A 20,338-nucleotide genomic window follows, 5' to 3' on the forward strand; every position below is an offset into this window, starting at 1 on the left:
AAGCAGTCATTTAACCAATAGTAGGAAAGAGCTGCAGAGCCGTGGCCCATGAGATTGAGAGTGGTATTTCCAATGTTTCAGTCTTTAGTGTGGCGGCCATTTTTTTGTGGACAAACTATTGTTGCTATGACGAATCACAAGAATAACGGCCGCTCCAACGTCTTTTGCCGGAGACATATTTTGAGGGCGAGGAAGAAAATGTCAGACGGAGGCGTGAGATGCAGACTGCGTGTCACGGCGGCCCAGGGTCTCTTGTTGTGATATCGGGTAATTTTCAACACTTTACTTCAGGCCGCCCACAAGATGGAGGCGCACCATCGCGGGTCAGGCATTCACCGTGGACACCTCCTGTGGAGGTCAGAGGTTGGGGACGCCGAGGACCCCTGGCTTTCCCAATATGGCGGCGCCCAGTGGAGAGGCGAGCTGCGAGGATTTCACGGAGTTTCAGGTGAGGTTTGAGGATGAACGTGTCCCGGTACCGGGAAGTGTCAGAGCCGGAGGGAGGAGCTCAGGCCCCGGGGCGGGAGGAGGAGGAGGAAGGGGTTCCCGCTCTTATCTTTACTTAATGGGACGCCCCTGCCTGTGACCTCCGGGGCCCCGGCTCCTCATACACAGCAGTGCAGGGGCCACTTAGTGCACCGCTCACAGGGCAGAGGAGGGGCCCGAAGGTTGTCAGCAGCCGAGGAACTGCAAGTCCCAGCATGCCCTGGCAGAGACTGAAGGTCAGTGCATGCTGGGAGTTGTAGTTCCACGAGAGACCAGCTCCTGACCTTGGACTGTGGCAGAACTACAAGTCCCAGCATGCCCTGGCAGAGACTGAAGGTCAGGGCATGCTGGGAGTTGTAGTTCCACGAGAGACCAGCTCCTGACCTTGGACTGTGGCAGAACTACAAGTCCCAGCATGCACTGGCCGGTCCTGCTGTGCACATTTCCCTCTGTATGGGGTGAGAACCAGTATATCAGTGTCACCGTATACCAGGGCAGTGACCCTCTGGAGTCACCCAGCTTTCCCTGACACTGATAAGAGCCCCGAGCTCCGGTCCGGTCGGCTGTGGACGTCTCGGTACAAGTCTACTGGTTGCCATTTTATGTGGGGGCGTCCCACAGCGTTACCGGCGCTTGATTGTATTACATCATGTGTTACGCTCTGGTCACACCCAAAGCTGTGCTGACGAATGTGTGACTTATTAGCTGAGATTCCATAATGCACTGCTCTGTATGTACACTGAACCAGCAGGGGGTGACTGCGATGTGAGAGCCGTCAGGACAATTCATACGGACTCGTGCGGTACGCCACGGTCAGGACTCTGAGCAGCTTAGGGTCGATCCCATAATGCACTGGGCTGTTCATTGCCTGGTGTCACTCGAGAATAAAGTTTTGTGGAACTTAATGCAGCTTTCGGTGCAACTAGAGTAAAGTGCATGTAACGGTCACTTATGCCACAGTCACAACCAGAGCTGCTTTTAACATCCCCAGTGCTGTGGCTGACACACAGCAATATTGAGACTGCAGCTCTAACTGTGGCTGGAGTAAAGTTCACGTATCAGTGTTTTTCATTCTACACTCACATCCAGAGCTGCATCTACCATTCTCACTGGTGTGCCTGACATACACAATAGAATTGTGATTGCAGCTCTGGCTGTGACTGTTGTAAAGTTCATGTAAGAGCTTCATGTGCGTTATTTCTTATGCTACACTCACATCCAGAGCTGTGACTCTGGCTGTGACTGGAGTAAATTTCCCGTCGTTTCTCCTTGTCTCTTTAGGAAATCCTCCGGGTCACGCGGACAATAGACGACCGGATCGTCCACGAGCTGAACACGACCGTCCCCACCGTGTCCTTCGCTGGAAAGATCGACGCCAGTCAGACGTGCAAGCAGCTGTACGAGTCGGTAAGTGCCCGCCGTGACCCCGCGCCACGTCTCTGCGCCACGCCCGCCTCCGGTTACTCTCCCCTTTTCCTCCGCAGCTGCGGGCCGCGCACTACTCCCGGGAAAAGGCCATAAAGAGCTGCATATCTCAGACGTCCTCTAATGTGAACAGGTGTCAGGAGGAGAGAAAGAAGGAGCCGGACGACCTGGCGGTGATGAAGAGGCTGAGGAAAGAGCAGACGAAGGTGCGGGGCCTGTGTACCGCCATATACATGTCACATGGGCAGCAGGATGATGGTGGGGGTAGTCTTTCAGTGACCCGGATAAAAGGTCTATCCCTAGCGTTATCCGCTGGGTGACCACCAATATGGCTGCCGGTTTTCCTCCCAGCTGTCTGAGCAGCAGATCTATCAGGCAGTACAATGTAGCCCCTCCTTGTGACCCCTGACCCTGTGTGACCCCTGACCCCTGCCTCATCTTCCTTTTTTGTTTTGCAGTTGAAATTGCTGCAGTCTGAGCTGAACGTGGAGGAAGTTGTGAATGACCGGAGCTGGAAGGTAAGTCCCGGGGTCACTTAGAACGTTACATCTATAAAATCTTGGTTACCATCGGTTACATTGTATCTGTTTCCTCCAGTCACATCCAGGGCTGCATCCACAGTTTCCTGTCAGCTTCCCACTTGGTTAGTGGGGGTTGTAGCATTGGTACCTGCGCTGTACAGTGCAGGAGGAGCAGGGTGCAGCTCTGGATGTGACTGGAGTCGCGAGCGATGCGTTGATTTGCGTTGTCTTGGTGATTGCAGGTATTTAACGAGCGCTGTCGGCTGCACTACAAGCCTCCGAAGGAGCAGTGACCTCAGGGACTGTGTGATCGGGGAGCGCCCCGGGTGGTGCACCTCCTCCTGTCGAGTGTCCGAGAAGGAGAACCGCATGAAGTCTGTTGTGTCTCGTCTCTGATTGGACGTAGCTGAAAATGAGCGCAGCCCGTTTTCAATGTGAAGATGGGGGCTGGTGCTGAGGGGGACAACAAGCTGCCATTTTGTATAAAATCTGTAGTTTTATTACATTAAATATCATTTTCAGATGAAACGAGAATTCCCTGCGTCTCCTCAGAATGGCGCCGGGTGTGAAGTAACTGCTCGGAAGGATCCGGGATTGTCATTAGAGTCCGGCGGTGGTAATTAATAGACGGAGCAGATGCCTGACAATTCACTAGAACAAGATGGCTGCCCTCTGCCGGCCTCTTACGTGACAAGGCCACGGGCACCCAAGACTCGCTAACGATAGGTGTGTTTCTATCCTACCGAAGAGATACTGACAACTCCTGGTGATCATTGAAGGGTGTCAGGAAATCTCAGCTCGCTCTGTAGCTGCTAAAAGTGCCAACAAAGGGAACACGAGCATCAGAACTGCACCATGGAGCGATGGAAGAGGGCGGCCTGGTCTGAGGAATCGCATTACATCATGTGGAGGGCTGGGTGTGTGCGTCACTTACCTGGAGAAGAGATGACACCAGGTGCACTACGGGAATAAGGCGGCCTGGTCTGAGGGATCACATTACATCATGTGGAGGGCTGGGTGTGTGTGTCACTTACCTGCAGAAGAGATGACACCAGGTGCACTACGGGAATAAGGCGGCCTGGTCTGAGGAATCACATTACATCATGTGGACGGCCAGGTGTGTGCGTCACTTACCTGGAGAAGAGATGGCACCAGGTGCACTACAGGAAGAAGGTGGCCTGGTCTGAGGAATCGCATTACATCATGTGGACGGCCGGGTGTGCGCGTCACTTACCTGGAGAAGAGATGACACCAGGTGCACTACGGGAATAAGGCGGCCTGGTCTGAGGAATCACATTACATCATGTGGAGGGTCGGGTGTGTGTGCGTCACTTACCTGGAGAAGAGATGGCACCAGGTGCACTATGGGAATAAGGCGGCCTGGTCTGAGGAATCGCATTACATCATGTGGACGGCTGGGTGTGTGCGTCACTTACCTGCAGAAGAGATGGCACCAGGTGCACTACGGGAAGAAGGCGGCCTGGTCTGAGGAATCGCATTACATCATGGGGAGGGGGGTGTGTCACTTACCTGCAGAAGAGATGGCACCAGGTGCACTATGGGAAGAAGGCGGCCTTGTCTGAGGAATCGCATTACATCATGTGGATGGCCGGGTGTGTGCGTCACTTACCTGCAGAAGAGATGGCACCAGGTGCACTATGGGAAGAAGGCGGCCTGGTCTGAGGAATCTCATTATTATTATTAAAGCGCCATTCATTCCATAGCGCTGTACATATGATAAGCGGTGCACATACATTATACAGACAATTGCACTAATCATAAACAAGACGAGTTACAGACTGGTACAGAAGGAGAGAGGGCCCTGCCCGCGAGGCTTACAATCTACATGGTATGGGAGAAGGACACAGTAGGTGCGGGTCATGGCGGTATGGAGGCAGCAGGGTCACTGGTTGTAGGCTTGTCTGAAGAAATGGTTTTCAGGTTCCTTTTGAAGGATTCCACTGTAGGTGAGAGTCTGATATGTTGGGGGAGCGAGTTCCAGAGTATGGGGGATGCACAGGAGAAATCCTGGAGGCGATTGTGGGAAGAGGAGAGAAGGAGGTCTTGTGAGGATCGGAGAGTGCGTGTGGGGATGTATCGGGAAAGTAGCTCAGAGATGTAGGGAGGGGACAGGTTGTGGACGGCCTTGTATGTATTTGTTAGTACTTTGAAGTGAATTTGCTAGGCCATGGGGCAGTGAAGGGATTGGCAGAGGGGAGAGGCAGAGGAGAAACAGGGTGAGAGGTGGATTAGTCGGGCAGCAGAGTTGAGGATAGATTGGAGGGGTGCGAGAGTGCTAGATGGAAGGCCCCAGAGGAGAATGTTGCAGTAGTCTAGGCGGGAGATAATGAGGGCATGTACAAGCATTTTCGCAGATTCAAAGTTAAGGAAAGCGCGGATGCGGAAGATGTTTTTGAGTTGGAGGCGGCAGGTGGTGGAAAGGGCTTGGATGTGCAGTCGGAAGGAGAGGGTAGAATCCAAGGTCACTCCAAGGCAGCGGACTTGGTTGACCGGGGAGAGTGTGCGGCCATTGATCGTGATAGATAGGTCTGTTGGGGGGTTGAGGAAGACTGGGCGAAGAGGATGAATTCGGGTTTATTCATGTTAAGTTTTAGAAAGCGAGAGGAGAAGAAGGATGATATAGAAGATAGACATTGTGGGATTCTGGATAGTAAGGTGGTGATGTCTGGACCAGCCATGGGACTCTATGAGCTGTCCCAGGCCAAAAGTGTAGATAGAGAAGAGCAGGGGTCCTAGGACAGAGCCTTGCGTGACACCAACAGAGAGGGAATGAGACGAGGAGGTGGTGCGAGAGTGGGAGACGTTAAACGTCCGGTCTGTGAGGTATGATGTGATCCAGGAGAGGGCCAGGTCAGTGATGCCAAGAGATGAGAGAGTTTGTAACAGAAGGGAGTGGTCAACAGTGTCCAAGGCAGAGGACAGGTCAAGGTGAAGGAGGACAGAGTAATGGAGAAGGCAGAGGACAGGTCAAGGAGAAGGAGGACAGAGTAATGGAGAAGGCAGAGGACAGGTCAAGGAGGAGGAGGACAGAGTAATGGAGAAGGCAGAGGACAGGTCAGGGAGAAGGAGGACAGAGTAATGGAGAAGGCAGAGGACAGGTCAAGGAGAAGGAGGACAGAGTAATGGAGAAGGCAGAGGACAGGTCAAGGAGGAGGAGAACAGAGTAATGGAGAAGGCAGAGGACAGGTCAGGGAGAAGGAGGACAGAGTAATGGAGAAGGCAGAGGACAGGTCAAGGTGAAGGAGGACAGAGTAATGGAGAAGGCAGAGGACAGGTCAAGGAGGAGGAGAACAGAGTAATGGAGAAGGCAGAGGACAGGTCAAGGAGAAGGAGGACAGATTAATGGAGAAGGCAGAGGACAGGTCAAGGAGGACAGAGTATTGTTTCTTGGTTTTGGCTGTCAGTAGGTCATTGGTGACTTTGGTGAGGGCAGTCTCGGTTGAGTGGTGGGGTCGGAAGCCAGATTGTAGGCGGTCGAAGAGGGAGCAGGAGGAGAGGTGGGAGGACAGTTCAGAATGGACATGTTGCTCAAGTAGCTTTGAGGCAAACGGAAGAAGTGATATGGGGCGATAACTGGACAAAGAAGACGGGTCAAGTGAAGGCTTTTTGAGGATGGGTGTAATGGTGGCATGTTTAAAACCAGAGGGGAAGACACCAGAGGTTAGTGATAGGATGAAGAGATGAGTTAGGGCTGCGATAAACACTGTGCTGAGGTTAGGAATGAGGTGGGATGGGATCGGGTCAAGTGCACAGGTGGTGAGATGTGATCTGGAGAGTACAGTGGAGAGTTTTTCTTCTGTAATGGTGGAGAAGAGGACCGAGCCGTTGTGTAGAGGGTCTGTGCGGACTGTGTAGTGAAGCTTTCTCTGATGTTGACTATCTTTTGTTTGAAGTATGAGGCAAAGTCCTCAGCTGAGAAGAGAGGAGAGGGTGGGGGCGCTGGGGGACGGAGAAGGGAGGTAAAAGTGTTAAAAAGTTGTTTAGGGCTGTGGGACAGGGAAGATATGAGAGATGAGAAGTCGCCTGTTTCCCATCAGCGAGTGAAGACTTGAATATGAGGAGGGATTGCTTGTATGCGGTGAAGTGATCCTTAGGCTGAGTTCACATGGGCGAGATTTCCGCACGGGTGCAATGCGGGAGTTGAACGCATTGCACCCGCACTGAATCCCGACCTATTCACTTCTATGGGGCTGTTCACATGAGCGGTGATTTTCACGCATCACTTATGCGTTACGTGAAAATCGCAGCATGCTCTATGTTGTGCGTTTTTCACGCAACGCAGGCCCCATAGAAGTGAATGGGGCTGAATGAAAATCGCAAGCAAGTGCGGATGCTGTGCGATTTTCACGCATGGTTGCTAAGATGAAAGTCTATTCACTGTATTATTTCCCCTTATAACATGGTTATAAGGGGAAATAATAGCATTCTGAATACAGAATGCTTAGTAGAAGGTCAATTGAGGGTTAAAAAAAATAAAATAATTAACTCTCCTCCTCTTGAGGGCGTAGTTGCCGATCTCTTCTTACTACTTTAATCATGAGCTGCCGGCTAAAAGACCTGTGGTGATGTCACATCACATGGTCCATCATCGTGGTGATGGACCATGTGATGATCTCAGTGACGTCACCACAGGTCCTGAAGAAAGAACAGAAGACCAGCAGCTACGCGATCAATTGGAGGAGGTGAGTTAATTTTTATTTATTTTTTTAACCCTCAATTGACCTTCTACTAAGCATTCTGTATTAAAGAATGCTATTATTTAATAATTACATCTACACAACCTTGAACCCAAACCTGAACTTTAGTGAAGAAGTTCGGGTCTGGGTACCACAGTCAGTTTTTTTATCACGCGCGTGCAAAACACATTGCACCCGCGCGATAAAAACTGAACAACGGAACGCAATCGCAGTCAAAACTGACTGCAATTGGGTACCTACTCGCGCGGGTTTGCCGCAGTACACCCGGGACGCATCCTGAACAAATCCATTACGCCCGTGGGAACTCAGCCTTAGAATGGGATTTCTTCCATCGCCGATCAGCAGCCCTGGAAGCTTGTCTGAGTTTTTTTGGTCAGGTTGGTGTGCCAGGGTTGTCTGTTGATTTTTTCGGGTTTTGTTGTGTGTGAGGGGGGCAACATTGTCCAGAGCTGTACTTATTGTGGTGTTATATAGGGTGGTAGCAGCATCTGGGTCTTGGAGGGAACAGATGGTAGAGAGTGGGAGAAGAGAGTCAGAAAGCAAGCGAAAGTCTAGATGTTTAAGGTTCCTGTGGGGGTGTACTGGTGTGTGGACCGGGGGAGCAGCAGAAGAGACCAGTGAAGAGAAGGTGAGTAGGTTGTGGTCAGATAGGGGGAGAGGCGAATTAGAAAGGTTAGATAGGGAGCAGAGGCGGGTAAAGATAAGATCCAAAGTGTGACCATCTCTGTGGGTGGGAGCTGAAGACCACTGTGATAGGCCGAAGGAGGAAGAGAGTGACAGGAGTTTAGAAGCGGCTGAGTGGCAGGTGTCAATAGGGATGTTGAAGTCACCCATGATGATAGTGGGGGATGTCGGCAGAAAGTGTAGGAGCCAGGTGTTAAAGTGGTCAAGAAAGATGGTGGCTGGGCCTGGGGGGCGGTAAATGACGGCTACTTGGAGGTTGGAGGGAGAGTAGATGCGAACAGAGTGTACTTCAAATGAGGTGAGCGTAATGGAGGGTGGCAGTGGAGTTGGGCTGTAGGAGCAGGTGTCTGATAAGAGAAGACCAACTCCTCCACCATGTTTGCAGCCGGGGCAGGGGGTGTGAGTGAATTGAAATCCACTATATGAGAGTGCAGCAGGGGAGGAGGTGTCAGCCATGTTTCTGTGAGACCCAGAAAGCAAAGGTTTTGAGAGATAAAAAGTTCATGAATGTAGAAGAGTTTGTTACAGACAGAGCGTGCGTTCCATAATGCTGCTGCAAGAGGAACCAAAGGAGCAGGGGTCACAGGAATGGTTATTAGGTTTAAGGGGTTGCAGAAATTTGTAGGAGATTTGTAGTGGGACGTAGAGGTGATAGTGGGGATTTGCTGAGGGGGGGCTGGATTTGGAGAGATATCACCAGCAATACGAAGAATATAAATCACAGAAAAAAAATGCACCAAACGAATATGCCACTGACTATACTAGCTAGTCATACAAGCAGAAAGCTGAGACTTTTGCCAATATATTCCTGTCAGGAACACATCGGAGCCCATCATGCACCATTTGCAGTCTTGGCTTTGTTCACATTGCATTAGTTGTCCTGCTAGGCGGTTGTCTAGAAGCCTGTCTGTGAGCTGGATTTCATCACCTTCACACCTTGTTCACACCATAGTTAGTGTAGTGGTAGGACCCTTTGCCATGCTGAGAGACCGTGACGTGGTGCATGATGTGCTCCTGACAGGAATATATTGGCAAAAGCCTCAGCTTTTAATATCTGCTTGTATGACTAGCCAGTATAGTCCGTGGCATATCCGTTTGGTGCATTCTTTTCTGTGATTTATATGATTATATTTTCATCCGCACAATGCTCCGTTTTGTGTAGGGTGCCTTTGTGGTGCATGTGGACCGCGCCGACATCCTCCATTGTACACATTTTTTGCTGGGATGGTCGGTTACTGCGGTCCACATGCGGTGGGACTGCTCCCCCAATGAGAAACACGCTAGTGTTTGGGGTTTGAGCAATTCCCCCATATTTGCCACGATATTTCTGTGATTTAGCAATAAGAAGAAGCAGAGAAAGTGTTAATAGGTGAGAATAGGAGAGGACAGGAGGTGTCTGTGTGTTTGGGAAGGAAGGGTTTTATGTTACCAAACAGGTTTGTGCAAGCGTCAGATGGAGGGAGAGATGAATAGTTCCTTGCTGGGTGAATGGACCTGGGGGTATTTCAGGAGGTTTAGGAAAAGTGGGACGAGTAAGAGGAAAAATTGAAACATTGTTTGCAGTAACTATGTCTGTAATCACCTGTGATCCCCTTCTGGTATAATTCAGTCTGTGCACTTAAGAGTTGCACTTGAGAGATGTTGCATTTGGAAAGACCATGTGGACAGTTGGGTGTGTGCGTCACCTACCTGGAGAAGAGATGGCACCAGGTGCACTACAGGAAGGAGATAAGCCGGCACAGTCCTAAGGCTACTTTCACACTTGCAGCATGGACTCGGTCAGGTTGTTCTGGCAGAGAACAGCCGGAATTCTCTGGATAAGGCACTGCCGGATGCAAACATCGGATCTCCATGCCACCGATGTGAAAGTAGCCGAACCATTGTACAGACAAGTACCCAGTAGATGGCAGTGGTGCCCCCTACTGGCAGCGCCCTCTATTAGTAGGATATGTGCCCAAGTACAGTGAGGGACACGACAAAGACATGAGGGTGATGACGTCTCCAGATCTCATCCGCGTTATATATACTGGGGCACTGCAAAGGGGGGGATTGTATATACTGGGGCACTGCTAGGGGCCATTATATATACTGGGGCACTGCTGGGGAGGTATTATATTATATATACTGGGGCACTGCTGGGGGCCATTATATATACTGGGGCGGTATTATATTATATATACTAGGGCACTGCTGGGGGGGTATTATATTATATATACTGGGGCACTGCTGTGGGGGTATTATATTATATATACTGGGGCACTGCTGGGGGCCATTATATATACTGGGGCACTGCTGGGGGCCATTATATATACTGGGGCACTGCTGGGGGCCATTATATATACTGGGGCACTGCTGGGGGCCATTATATATACTGGGGCACTGCTGGGGGGGGGGGGGTATTATATTATATATACTGGGGCACTGCTGGGGGGTTATTATATATACTGGGGCACTGCTGGGGGCCATTATATATACTGGGGCACTGCTGGGGGGGTATTATATATACTGGGGCACTGCTGGGGGTTATTATCTATACTGGGGCACTGCTGGGGGGGGTATTATATTATATATACTGGGGCACTGCTGGGGGGGTATTATATTATATATACTGGGGCACTGCTGGGGGTTATTATATATACTGGGGCACTGCTGGGGGGGGTATTATATTATATATACTGGGGCACTGCTGGGGGTTATTATATATACTGGGGCACTGCTGGGAGGGGGGGTATTATATATACTGGGGCACTGCAGGGGTTGGGGCTTTAAGAAAACAAAAATTCATCTGTTTTTAATTGCCTTGAATGTACCGTTACCAGTAATTTGATTTCCTGGACCTCACAATGGCCGCCGTCCATTCCCTCCCTCATGTTGTAATTAGGGATGAGCGAATCGACTTCGGATTAAACATCCGAAGTCGATTCGCATAATACTTAGTTTGAATACTGTATGGAGCGAGCGCTCTGTACCGTACTAGAATGTATTGGCTCCGATGAGCTGAAATTACTCCAAATGGTACCTTGGAACCAAAACCAAGTTTGGGAAATTGATTTCTGAAGTTATTACCCAAAGTCTCTCATCGGAGCCAATACATTCTAGCACGGTACGGAGCGCTCGCTCCATACAGTATTCAAACGAAGTATTATGCGAATTGACTTCGGATCTCGCTCATCCCTAGTTGTAATCAGATGCATCCGTCCTGATGTCAGACTCTGGAACGCTGCCTTTTAACCCCTCGGTTTCTTGTTACCAGAGGGTCAAGGGGGTACAACCTCCAGTGGAGCCGTCCTGAGGGTCTCCAGGAAATTGAGTCCCATCACAATCAGTCTCTTTACCGCCCCCTGGTGGCACTGGACATACACCGAGCACTTGCTGGTGGGGTCCCCTGCAGATTACACTGGGTGGTCAGGTAACAAGCAGGGGGGGGCACAGCTTTTAAAATCAAACTGCTTTCTCAGCACGCACCAGCAGGTGGCAGTGTGGATTATTACCCAATGGCTCCAGCCTGCTGTAGGTTTTGTGGAGCACAGGCAGCAGCCGAGCTGTGGAAACGTCACCCTGATAGCGGATATCAGATCAGCGAGGGGTGCACGCCCCGCAGCAGACCGCTCCGTGCTGAGGTCATGCCGGCTTACCGCAGCGTTGCACTACTACCCCCAGACATTATTTTGGGAACAGCTGAAGAAGGGGAGACAGGTGTCAGCCACCTTCAGCCGTTTATGAACTACCGTTCCCAGCATGCTCCATTGATTTCTAAGAAGCATGCATGTTGGGAGTTGTAGTTTCACAACAGCTGGAATGCAGGAGGTTGCCCCCCCCCTGATCTAAGGTGTAGAGACCCCCTTAAACTGATACAATTACAGAGACCCTCACACAGGACTGCTCCCCCATACAGTGAGCTCCCCCCGCTGGCGGCTGCAGGAAACACAGGAGGGGGTCGTCTCCCACAGTATCGCCCCCGACACAGAACTAGAGGGATCAGACGAGATCACACACCATTAGTAAGGAATGTCTTTATTGTGCGGGGGCCCCGTCTGAGCATTGGCCCCGGAGCGGGGGAGGAAGTCATCAGATGGCTGCATTATAAGAGATAGAACTGAATGAGAGTCCAGTAAGGAGCGGGGGAGGGGACTACTGGAAGTGGACGATCTCTTCCTCCTTGGTCTTCCCGGCCTGGGAGGCGGAGAGGCTCAGCTTCTCGCCCTCGTGGGGGAGGGTCTTGTACATGCGCAGGTGGATGTATTCATCATCGCCCACTTGGACCTGAAAACAGACGAGAGACGGTTACACCGCGGCTGCGGCAGCCGGGGGGTTAACAAGGGGCCCCTCCCCAAATTACCTTAACGAAGTAGTTGGTGCCGGCCACGATCTGGGTCTTGTACTCAGTGGCCACATACGTGGCGTATGTCTTGCCGTGTTTCTCCTCCACCTCGGCCTTCACCTGGAAGAGAAGAGGACGCCACGTCAGCCGCTGATCAGACGTCTCACATTAACCCTTTCACAGTCAGCAGGGCGTGGGAGATGACCCTGCAGAGACGCCCCCCGAGGTCTCCCTGATCCTTGGCGACTCAGGATCATGAACCGTGGGCCGATTAGTCACACGACCAAAACACTGCAAACATCAAGTGGAGATGAGTCACCGGGAGGGGAAGGGGCGGCCACACAACCACCAGGGACATCTGGGCTTAAAGGGACGGTCCTGCTGGATGCACACAAAGCTTAAAGGGCGTCTGTCAGCAGTTTTGCACCTAGGACACCGGCTGACCTGTTACATGTGCTCCTGGCAGCTGAAGGCTTCTGTGCCCGCATTGCTGAGAAAAATGATTTTTATGCAAATGAGCCTCTAGGAGCAATGGGGGCGTTACCATTACACCTAGAGGATCCGCTCTGTGCAGAGCCTCTAGGTGTAATGGTAACGCCCCCGTTGCTCCTAGAAGCTCATTTGCATATAATAAATAATCGCTTTTCTGAGCAATTTGGGCACATAGGAACATGGGACCAACACGGACGCCTTCACCCGCCAGGAGCACATGTAACAGGTCAGCCGGGGTCATAGGTGCAAAACTGCTGACAGATGCCCTTTAATTCCTACAGAATCTTAAGTTCTAAAACTTGGGTAGAATTTCTGCTTGAATTCTTCAAGAGCTCCGCTTGCTTCTGTGAATTAAAACATTGCCTTCATTTCCCAAAGTATCAGCAGGGCTCCAGATTGCGACCAAAATGGTCGCCAATGCGACTTAGAATTCACAAGACTTTAGTCTTGTCGCCATTTGCGACTAGACCCGCCGCCGCAGCTTAGCTCAATACAGCGGCGGGCACAGGAGATGATAGTTCTCTGCCTCGCCGCCGCCAATGTTCTTCTCAGCAGCGCAGTGGAAGAGTCTCTCCCTCCTCCCTGTGCTGCCGCCGCCAATAAGAAGAGACGGGAGGAGGAGGGGGGGGGGGGGGGGGGGGGGGGGGGGGGTGCACTGCGCCACCAATGAAGATAACTGAGCTGTTAATACAAATACAGGAGGCGGGGGCTGGAATCACATAGCGGCACCCGACCTCTATGACAGGGAGCGGTACCTGAAGAGTTAACTGCCGCTGATCGCAGCTCCCTGTCAGAGGTCGGGTGCCGGCTACGTGATTCCAGCCCCCGCCTCCTGTATTTGTATTAACAGCTCAGTTATCTTCATTGGTGGCACAGTGCCCCCCCCCCAACATAATAAACATTGGTGACGTCACTGAGCTCATCACATGGTCCATTACCATGGTGATGGATCATATGATGTACCATGTGATGAGCTCAGTGATGTCACCACAGGTCCTTTGACAGGTCCTGAAGAAAGAACAGGAGACCGGCAGCTACACGATCAATTGGAGGAGGGGAGTTAATAATTTTTTTATTTTTTAACCCTCATTGCCACTGCCCACTGCGCCACCAGTGTTTATTATACTGGGGGGGGGGGCGCACTGCACCAATGTTTATTATACTGGCGTGTTGGGGTGCACTGCGCCACCAATGTTTATTATACTGGGGGGGGGGCGCACTGCGCCACCAATGTTTATTATACTGGGGGGGGGCGCACTGCGCCACCAATGTTTATTATACTGGGGGGGGGGGCGCACTGCGCCACCAATGTTTATTATACTGGGGGGGGGGGTGCACTGCGCCACCAATGTTTATTATACTGGGGGGGGGGGTGCACTGCGCCACCAATGTTTATTATACTGGGGGGGGCGCACTGCGCCACCAATGTTTATTATACTGGGGGGGGGGCGCACTGCGCCACCAATGTTTATTATACTGGGGGGGGGGGGCGCACTGCGCCACCAATGTTTATTATACTGGGGGGGGGGGGGCGCACTGCGCCACCAATGTTTATTATACTGGGGGGGGGGTGCACTGCGCCACCAATGTTTATTATACTGGGGGGGGGCGCACTGCGCCACCAATGTTTATTATACTGGGGGGGGGGCGCACTGTGCCACCAATGTTTATTATACTGGGGGGGGTGCACTGTGCCACCAATGTTTATTATACTGGGGGGGGCGCACTGTGCCACCAATGTTTATTATACTGGGGGGGGCGCACTGTGCCACCAATGTTTATTATACTGGGGGGGGTGCACTGTGCCACCAATGTTTATTATACTGGGGGGGGGGCGCACTGCGCCACCAATGTTTATTATACTGGGGGGGGGGCGCACTGTGCCACCAATGTTTATTATACTGGGGGGGGGCGCACTGTGCCACCAATGTTTATTATACTGGTGTGTATATAATGTTTGACCTTCTACTATGCAGTCTGTATTCAGAATGCTATTATTTCCCCTTGTAACCATGTTGTTATAAGGGGAAATACAGTGAATAGACTTTCATCCTAGGAACCATGCGTGAAAATCGCACCGCATCCGCACTTGCTTGCGATTTTCACGCAGCCCCATTCACTTCTATGGGGCCTGCGTTGCGTGAAAAACGCACAACATACAGCATGCTGCGATTTTCACGCAACACACAAGTGATGCGTGAAAATCACCGCTCGTGTGCACAGCCCCATAGAAGTGAATGGGTCGGTATCCAGTGCGGGTGCATTCCGGTATTCTGAATGCCGGATCCGGCACTAATACATTCCTATGGGGAAAAATGCTGGATCCGGCATTCAGGCAAATCTTCAGTTTTTTTTCCGCCGGAGATAAAACCGTAGCATGCTGTGGTTTTATCTTTTGCCTGATCAGTCAAAACGACTGAACTGAAGACGTCCTGATGCAAACTGAACGGATTACTCCATTCTGAATGTATGGGGATATGCCCGATCAGGTCTTTTCCGGTATTGAGCCGCTGTGACAGAACTCTATGCCGGAAAAGAAAACCGCTAGTGTGAAAAGCACCCTAAAATATTAAGTTTAAATCCCCCCTTCCCCCCTAAAATATATAAACAATAGATAAATATAATTACATAACGCTGCGTCCGAAAAGTCCAAACTATTAAATTATTAAAAAATCTCTCCTATGCGGTGAGCATTCGCCATCTTTTAGTCACCCCAAAAAATATAGGATCGGACTGTTCTATTATGGGCCGAACGTTTCATAAAATGCACGCAGCTTTTTTTATTTATTTTTTGCGCGGTTTTTATGGTGACGAATGTGAATCAAAATTTTGGTATCGTGACAACCCTACACTGATCTGATCGGCGTAGCGTTGTCACGATACCAAAATTTTGATTCGCTTTGGTGACTAAAAATTTGATTTGGCTCTGAAATTTTTCAGTTCAGGAGCCAATGGCTACTAGGTATTTTTTTTAGTCTGGAGCACTGATCAGGTGTGAACAATGCTCCGAGCTCTCGCGTCAGCGCAGTGTTTGGCCTTAAAGGGCCAGTAGGTATAAATATAAGACGTAACGCGCCCCCAAGTGACATCAGTGGAACCGCTGTACGGCGCTAAATACGCAGCTGCCGCCGCAGCACCACCCATGGGTGCTCCAACTCCCACCCATTACAGGGGCTTCTGGTCCCGGTCCATTACCTATAAACCATCCAGAGGTGATCAGTCCTACAACATGGCGCTGCGCTGGTCCTCACTTACTCCCACTAGCAGAGTCACATGACCTCAGAAGGCTACATGGTATCGGGACAGGTATATAGCTGGGGCAGGATACACCCCAAGGCCTGTGGATAGACCGCACTCACCTTGTCGCAGAGCCCCTGCACCTCCTCCGTTGCCGGCTTGGCGCCCCCTAGACCCCCGCAGATCGGCATCCTGATTCCTGACTAATAGTCAGCTGATTGAACTGGGCGCTATTATATATCCTGAGCGGAAGAAACCATCGGGAGCACAGAGGGGTGATGTTCCCAGCATACGGCGCGGCATGTCATTCTGGTGACAGCGCCTGGAAATAAACATCCCCCGTCCCAAGCGTGGTGTGCTCCAAAGCGATCACGTGATGTAAACGAAAAGGCGCGGTCGCCCTGAGAGTCATGAGGCGATGAGTTCCGCTCCTCCGGTCATCAGTGACGTACTGCGGCCGTGATAACTGCTGAGACTACAAGTCCCAGCGTGCCCCCCCCCCCTCGCCTGCACTGTACGGCCATAAACCGCAGCACAGCCCTGCGGTTGTTTAACCCCTCAGATGGGAATGTCGCCGGTTCGAGACCCTTAAAGGGACAAAAAAAAAAAAAAATGTTTGAAAAGACGCATAACCTCAGAACGGTCCAGCGGGCACTACATGATTAGTTAATAGAAGTTAATCAAAAAGTTGTGTACCCATTAAAAACTACAACTTGTCCCGCAAAAAGAAGCCCTCATACGGCTACATAGACGGAAAAATAAAAAAAGTTATAGCTCTTGGAAGGCGACGATGAAAACAGGAAGAAAAACGTTTGGTCATTAAGGGGTTAAATTATCCAACCTTTATAGCTGAGACCCTAGCCCAAAAAATTATGGAGACACTAAAACATGATTATTTTTTTTGTTTAAAAAATGCTGTTATTGTGTTAAACTGAAAAAAAATTAAAAAAAGTAGACATATTAGGTATCGCCGCGTCCGTAACAACCAGGTCTATTAAAATATTACACGACCACCGTAAAAAAAATAATAATAATTGTGATGCCAAGCGATCAAAAAGTTATATGCACCCCAAAATAGTACCATCACCTCATCCCGCAAAAAATGAGCCCCTACATTAGACCGGCCAAAAAATAAAAATGAAACTATGGCTCTCAGAATATGGAGACACTAAGGGTCCAGTCACACGTCCGTGTAATGCACCCGGCCGGCACCCCCCATAGAACTGCCTATTCTTGTCCGCAATTGAAGACAGGAATAAGGACATGTTCTATTTTTTTGCGGAGCTGCGTCCCGGAAAGTTTGGGGCCGCGCTCCGGAAATGCGGATGCGGAGAGCACATAGTGTGCTCTCAGCATCTCTTCCGGCCCCATAGAGAATGAATGGATCCGCACCCGTTCCCGATATTGCATAACGGATGTGGACCCATTTGCGGACGTGTGAATGGACCCTAAAACTAAATTTTTTTTTTCAAAAATGCTTTATTATGTAAAACTGAAACAACCAAAAAAGCAGTCATATTTGGTATTGTCACGTCCGTAACCACCTGCTCTATAAAAATAGCACGTGAAGACTTCCGGTTCCGGCGTTGGGATGCAGGGCGCAGAGTGAAGAAGCTCTGTGCTTCCCTCTTATGAAACCTGGCTCCGCTCAAGCCCAATCGACAGTAAGGGGATCCCCCAAGTGGGAATCGGTTACCTGCATCACCGGGCGCCCCGATCCATCTACAACTCCGTCGGTGTCTTTACAACTACATGATGCCGTGGCATCAGCGGAGGAAGACACGGCCAAGGCTACAAGACCTCCATAAACAGAATATTATATTGAAAGACCGTCTAGAGGATTTGGAAAACCGATCCAGACGAAATAATCTGTGGCTACTGGGCCTACCTGAAAGTGTGCAACCCCAGGCCCCCAAGGACATCTGTGAGGGGACGCTGCCAATGGCACTGGGTCTAGAAGGGAGGCTCACCGGGTGGGACCTGCCCTCGCGACGCTACACCACCATAGCGAGGGGACCCAGAGAGCCGTATCCAAGCCCCGTCAAGTCATTATGAGGTACCTTGATGAAGAAGCAATATTGAAAGCATTTAGATCCAGACAATAAGAGGGCACGCAGTGCTGATATTTGCAGATTTGGCGAAAAAACTGAGGGAATTTAGCCGAATATGCTCAGCTTTATACTAAAAAAAACAAATTGAATTCCAGCTACAATATCCGGCCAAGTTGAGGGTAATCAACAGGGATGGAACAGCGACAACGTACCATGACCCATCAGCAGCGGAGGACTTGCTACAAGTACTACTGGGCAAAGGGGATGATTCGTACCCAGGACTGATACTGTACGGAACTGCATCGCGGCAAGATCCCAGAAAGGAGAACAGCGACGAGACAAGAAGGGATCAGATCGGGGTGGGAGACACAATCCCGGGACAGACGCTTGCCTAGAAGTGGCAGGGCTTTCAATAAGCAGCGCAATGGGGGTCTGATCTGAGCATGGGGGGGGGGGGAGGGGAGATCTGAGCATGGGGGGAAGATCTGATCATTAAGGTTCAGATCTGAGCTTGGGGGGGAGATCTGAGCATTAAGGTTCAGATCTGAGCATGGGGGTTCAGATCTGAGCATGGGGGGGGAGATCTGAGCATGGGGGGGGAGATCTGAGCATGGGGGGGGAGATCTGAGCATGGGGGGGAGATCTGAGCATGGGGGGGAGATCTGAGCATGGGGGTAGAGATCTGAGCATGGGGGGGAGATCTGAGCATGGGGGGGGGGAGATCTGAGCATGGGGGGGGAGATCTGAGCATGGGGGGGAGATCTGATCATTAAGGTTCAGATCTGAGCTTGGGGGGGAGATCTGAGCATAGGGGGGGAGATCTGAGCATGGGGGTAAAGATCTGAGCATGGGGGGGGAGATCTGAGCATGGGGGGAGATCTGAGAATGGGGGGGAGATCTGAGCATGGGGGGAGATCTGAGCATGGGGGTAAAGATCTGAGCATGGGGGGGGGGGAGATCTGAGCATGGGGGGGGGGAGATCTGAGCATGGGGGGGGAGATCTGAGCATGGGGGGAAGATCTGATCATTAAGGTTCAGATCTGAGCTTGGGGGGGAGATCTGAGCATTAAGGTTCAGATCTGAGCATGGGGGTTCAGATCTGAGCATGGGGGGGGAGATCTGAGCATGGGGGGGGGGGATCTGAGCATGGGGGGAGATTCCAGCTACAATATCCGGCCAAGTTGAGGGTAATCAACAGGGATGGAACAGCGACAACGTACCATGACCCATCAGCAGCGGAGGACTTGCTACAAGTACTGCTGGGCAAAGGGGATGATTCGTACCCAGGACTGATACTGTACGGAACTGCATCGCGGCAAGATCCCAGAATGGAGAACAGCGACGAGACAAGAAGGGATCAGATCGGGGTGGGAGACACAATCCCGGGACAGACGCTTGCCTAGAAGTGGCAGGGCTTTCAATAAGCAGCGCAATGGGGGTCTGATCTGAGCATGGGGGGGGGGGGGGAGATCTGAGCATGGGGGGAAGATCTGATCATTAAGGTTCAGATCTGAGCTTGGGGGGGAGATCTGAGCATGGGGGGGGAGATCTGAGCATTAAGGTTCAGATCTGAGCATGGGGGTTCAGATCTGAGCATGGGGGGGGGGAGATCTGAGCATGGGGGGGGAGATCTGAGCATGGGGGGGAGATCTGAGCATGGGGGTAGAGATCTGAGCATGGGGGGGAGATCTGAGCATGGGGGGGGGGGAGATCTGAGCATGGGGGGGGAGATCTGAGCATGGGGGGAGATCTGATCATTAAGGTTCAGATCTGAGCTTGGGGGGGAGATCTGAGCATAGGGGGGGAGATCTGAGCATTAAGGTTCAGATCTGAGCATGGGGGTAAAGATCTGAGCATGGGGGGGAGATCTGAGCATGGGGGGAGATCTGAGAATGGGGGGGAGATCTGAGCATGGGGGGAGATCTGAGCATGGGGGTAAAGATCTGAGCATGGGGGTAAAGATCTGAGCATGGGGGGGAGATCTGAGCATGGGGGGGGAGATCTGAGCATGGGGGGAGATCTGAGCATGGGGGGGGAGATCTGAGCATGGGGGGGGAGATCTGAGCATGGGGGGGGGAGATCTGAGCATGGGGGGAAGATCTGATCATTAAGGTTCAGATCTGAGCTTGGGGGGGAGATCTGAGCATTAAGGTTCAGATCTGAGCATGGGGGTTCAGATCTGAGCATGGGGGGGGGGGAGATCTGAGCATGGGGGGGGGATCTGAGCGGGGGGGGGAGATCTGAGCATGGGGGGAGATCTGAGCATGGGGGGGAGATCTGAGCATGGGGGGAGATCTGAGCATGGGGGGGAGATCTGAGCATTAAGGTTCAGATCTGAGCATGGGGGTTCAGATCTGAGCATGGGGGTAAAGATCTGAGCATGGGGGGGAGATCTGAGCATGG

General features: G+C 51.4%; 2 protein-coding genes across 2 annotated transcripts; one reads left to right on the plus strand and one right to left on the minus strand.

The window, feature by feature from the left end:
* The first annotated feature begins 291 nt into the window (after positions 1-291).
* Positions 292-2,966, plus strand: MIX23 (mitochondrial matrix import factor 23). Its single transcript, XM_040421734.1, has 5 exons — positions 292-448; positions 1,768-1,893; positions 1,971-2,117; positions 2,370-2,429; positions 2,675-2,966. Exons 1-5 carry the CDS (start codon positions 398-400, stop codon positions 2,723-2,725), a joined length of 435 nt encoding a protein of 144 aa, XP_040277668.1. The 5' UTR covers positions 292-397; the 3' UTR covers positions 2,726-2,966.
* Positions 2,967-11,832: 8,866 nt separating this feature from the next.
* CSTA (cystatin A) lies at positions 11,833-16,166 on the minus strand. Its single transcript, XM_040421736.1, has 3 exons — positions 16,007-16,166; positions 12,174-12,275; positions 11,833-12,097 (listed from the first exon to the last, which is right to left on the minus strand). Exons 1-3 carry the CDS (start codon positions 16,073-16,075, stop codon positions 11,966-11,968), a joined length of 303 nt encoding a protein of 100 aa, XP_040277670.1. The 5' UTR covers positions 16,076-16,166; the 3' UTR covers positions 11,833-11,965.
* Positions 16,167-20,338: the final 4,172 nt, after the last annotated feature.

This window comes from Bufo bufo, chromosome 3 (assembly GCF_905171765.1).
Source record: "Bufo bufo chromosome 3, aBufBuf1.1, whole genome shotgun sequence".
Classification (NCBI taxonomy): domain Eukaryota; kingdom Metazoa; phylum Chordata; class Amphibia; order Anura; family Bufonidae; genus Bufo; species Bufo bufo.